General features: G+C 55.6%; 1 protein-coding gene across 2 annotated transcripts in view; it reads right to left on the bottom strand.

Annotated features, from left to right (window-relative positions):
- ABCA3 (ATP-binding cassette, sub-family A (ABC1), member 3) overlaps window positions 1-2,201 on the bottom strand; it is a 60,966-nt gene that overhangs the window by 31,450 nt on the left and 27,315 nt on the right. Inside the window, exon 10 of one of the 2 annotated variants that reach the window (XM_011962404.1) lies at window positions 599-772. The exons of the other annotated variant lie outside the window; for it this stretch is intronic. Coding sequence (XP_011817794.1) covers window positions 599-772 — 174 coding nt within the window. The remainder of the gene's footprint in view (window positions 1-598; window positions 773-2,201) is intronic. 2 annotated transcript variants of the gene reach the window in all.

Here is a 2,201-nt window from a genome sequence, read left to right as displayed (position 1 = left end):
GCCTCGGCCTCCCAAAGTGCTGGGATTACACGCATGAGCCACTGTGCCCAGCCCCTCTGATGTAATCATTTTGAATGTCTCAGGAAGCTGAAAGAGGCCAGATGTGGTGGCTCACACCTGTAATCCTGGCTATTCAGGAGGCTGAGGCAGGAGGATTGCTTGAGGTCAGCAGTTTGAGATCAGGCTGAGCAACATAGTGAGACCCCATCTCTATAAAATATTTAAAATTAAAAAAAAAAATGAAAGCTGAAAGAGGCTCAGATCATTGAGTTAGATCCCACCATCAGTCAGACGTATGTGTGATGCCGCTGCTTGATATTCCAATCCTCTTGTCCTCCGAGCTTTGGGCTTCTTTGGCCCACTGCCCTATAGCTCCCATCACCTGCGGCTGTGCCGTGCAGCTGAGCTTCCCTCGCCCAGGGCCGTGCCCAGCTACCCAGCCCACACTCAGCGCTGTCTGCAGATGCGGCTGGCTTCAGTGGTCCCAACAGCCTACCAACTGTCCCAGGTGGAGCCTTGCTGTTGGCGGCACTTGTGTCTGGGTGCTCTCAAAGGTTACTGATTCAGAAAGAACAGGCTGCGCAAGGCAAACACTCACCTTTCGCCTCAAATTTCCCAATGAGCTGGGCTCCCATTGCCATGGCGACGTTGGACAGGAGGCAGGAGCAGAGCTTCTGGCTCAGAGTCATCCAGTTGTACCGAGGGGCCACGAAGAAGTAGGGGATGTAGGTGAAGAAGTAGAGAAAGCCACCGAAGGCTGCCGCCATGTTGGCTGCAGGTGTTGGAAGACCCGGGGGGCGTGAGTGTCAGTGCCCTCGGAAGGGGCTTGGGCTCCCAGAGGTACAGGGAACCCCCCTCCTCCTGGGGCCGAGCCACCCAACCTGCTCCCGGCACCTGCCATCCACACGAGACACAAGCCCTGGCACATGGGGGGACACCAGGTGTGGCCAGCAGCCTCTTCTCCAAGTGGTGCCCCCATCCCAGGGACCCCCACACCAACAGCTCCAGCCCCTCCTCTGCCTCCCATCCAGCTGCCTCCCTGACACTGCACACCTGACGTGGTGGATCCCAAAACCCTGATTCCCGCCTAAGTCCCACTTCTGCCTGGGCTGCCGGATCTCTCTCATCCATTTATTCATTCGTCAGATATGCACTGAGCACCCACTCTTTTCCAGGCACAAGGGAGGCAGCCCCACGGAAAACAGAGAAAACCCCTCCCACCCACGCCTGGAATCTAGCTGGGAGACAGAGAGCAAGGTGTGCTGGATGGAGACACATGCTGGATGCAGCACGGAGGCGCAGGATGGGAGAAGAGGCTCCCGACGGCCGGGAAGGCTTCGAGGAGGTGACATGTGAGAAGGACCCGGAAGAGGTGAGTGGATTACTGAGAGCGGAGAGATGGGCATGTTTTCTGTCCATGCCGGCAGTGCTCAAACTCTTTGGTTTTCTGTCTTTTTTTTTTTTTCCTTTTGAGATTGAATTTCCCTCTGTCACCTAGGCTGGAGTACAGTGGGGTCATCATGGCTCACTGCAGCCTCTACCTCCTGGGTCCGAGGTCCTCCCACCTCCAGCTAAGGAGAGTAGCTGGGACCAACAGGCATGCAGTACCATGCCTAGCTAATTTTTAATTTTTTTTTTTTTTTGAGACGGAGTCTCGCTCTGTCGCCCAGGCTGGAGTGCAGTGGCCGGATCTCAGCTCACTGCAAGCTCCGCCCCCCGGGTTCACGCCATTCTCCTGCCTCAGCCTCCAGAGTAGCTGGGACTACAGGTGCCCGCCACCTCGCCTGGCTAGTTTTTTGTATTTTTTAGTAGAGACGGGGTTTCACCGTATTAGCTAGGATGGTCTCGATCTCCTGACCTCGTGATCCGCCGGTCTCGGCCTCCCAAAGTGCTGGGATTACAGGCTTGAGCTACCGCGCCCGGCCTAAATTTTTTTTTATAGAGATGGGTCTCCCTATTTTGTCAGAGCTAGTCTAATGCTCCTAGGCTCAAGGGATCCTCCCGCCTCGGCCTCCCAAAGTGTTGGGATTACAGGTCTGAGCCACCATGCCTGGCCATCAAAATCTTTGGTCTTAAGACCCTTTTCTATCCTTAAAAATTATTAAGGAGGCCGAGCGTGGTGGCTCACACCTGTAATCCCAGCACTTTGGGAGGCCGAGGCGGGTGGATCACGAGGTCAGGAGATCGAGACCATCCTGGCG

This window comes from Colobus angolensis, unplaced genomic scaffold (assembly GCF_000951035.1).
Source record: "Colobus angolensis palliatus isolate OR3802 unplaced genomic scaffold, Cang.pa_1.0 Scaffold59, whole genome shotgun sequence".
NCBI lineage: Eukaryota > Metazoa > Chordata > Mammalia > Primates > Cercopithecidae > Colobus > Colobus angolensis.
This window is presented reverse-complemented; position numbering and strand designations above follow the sequence as displayed.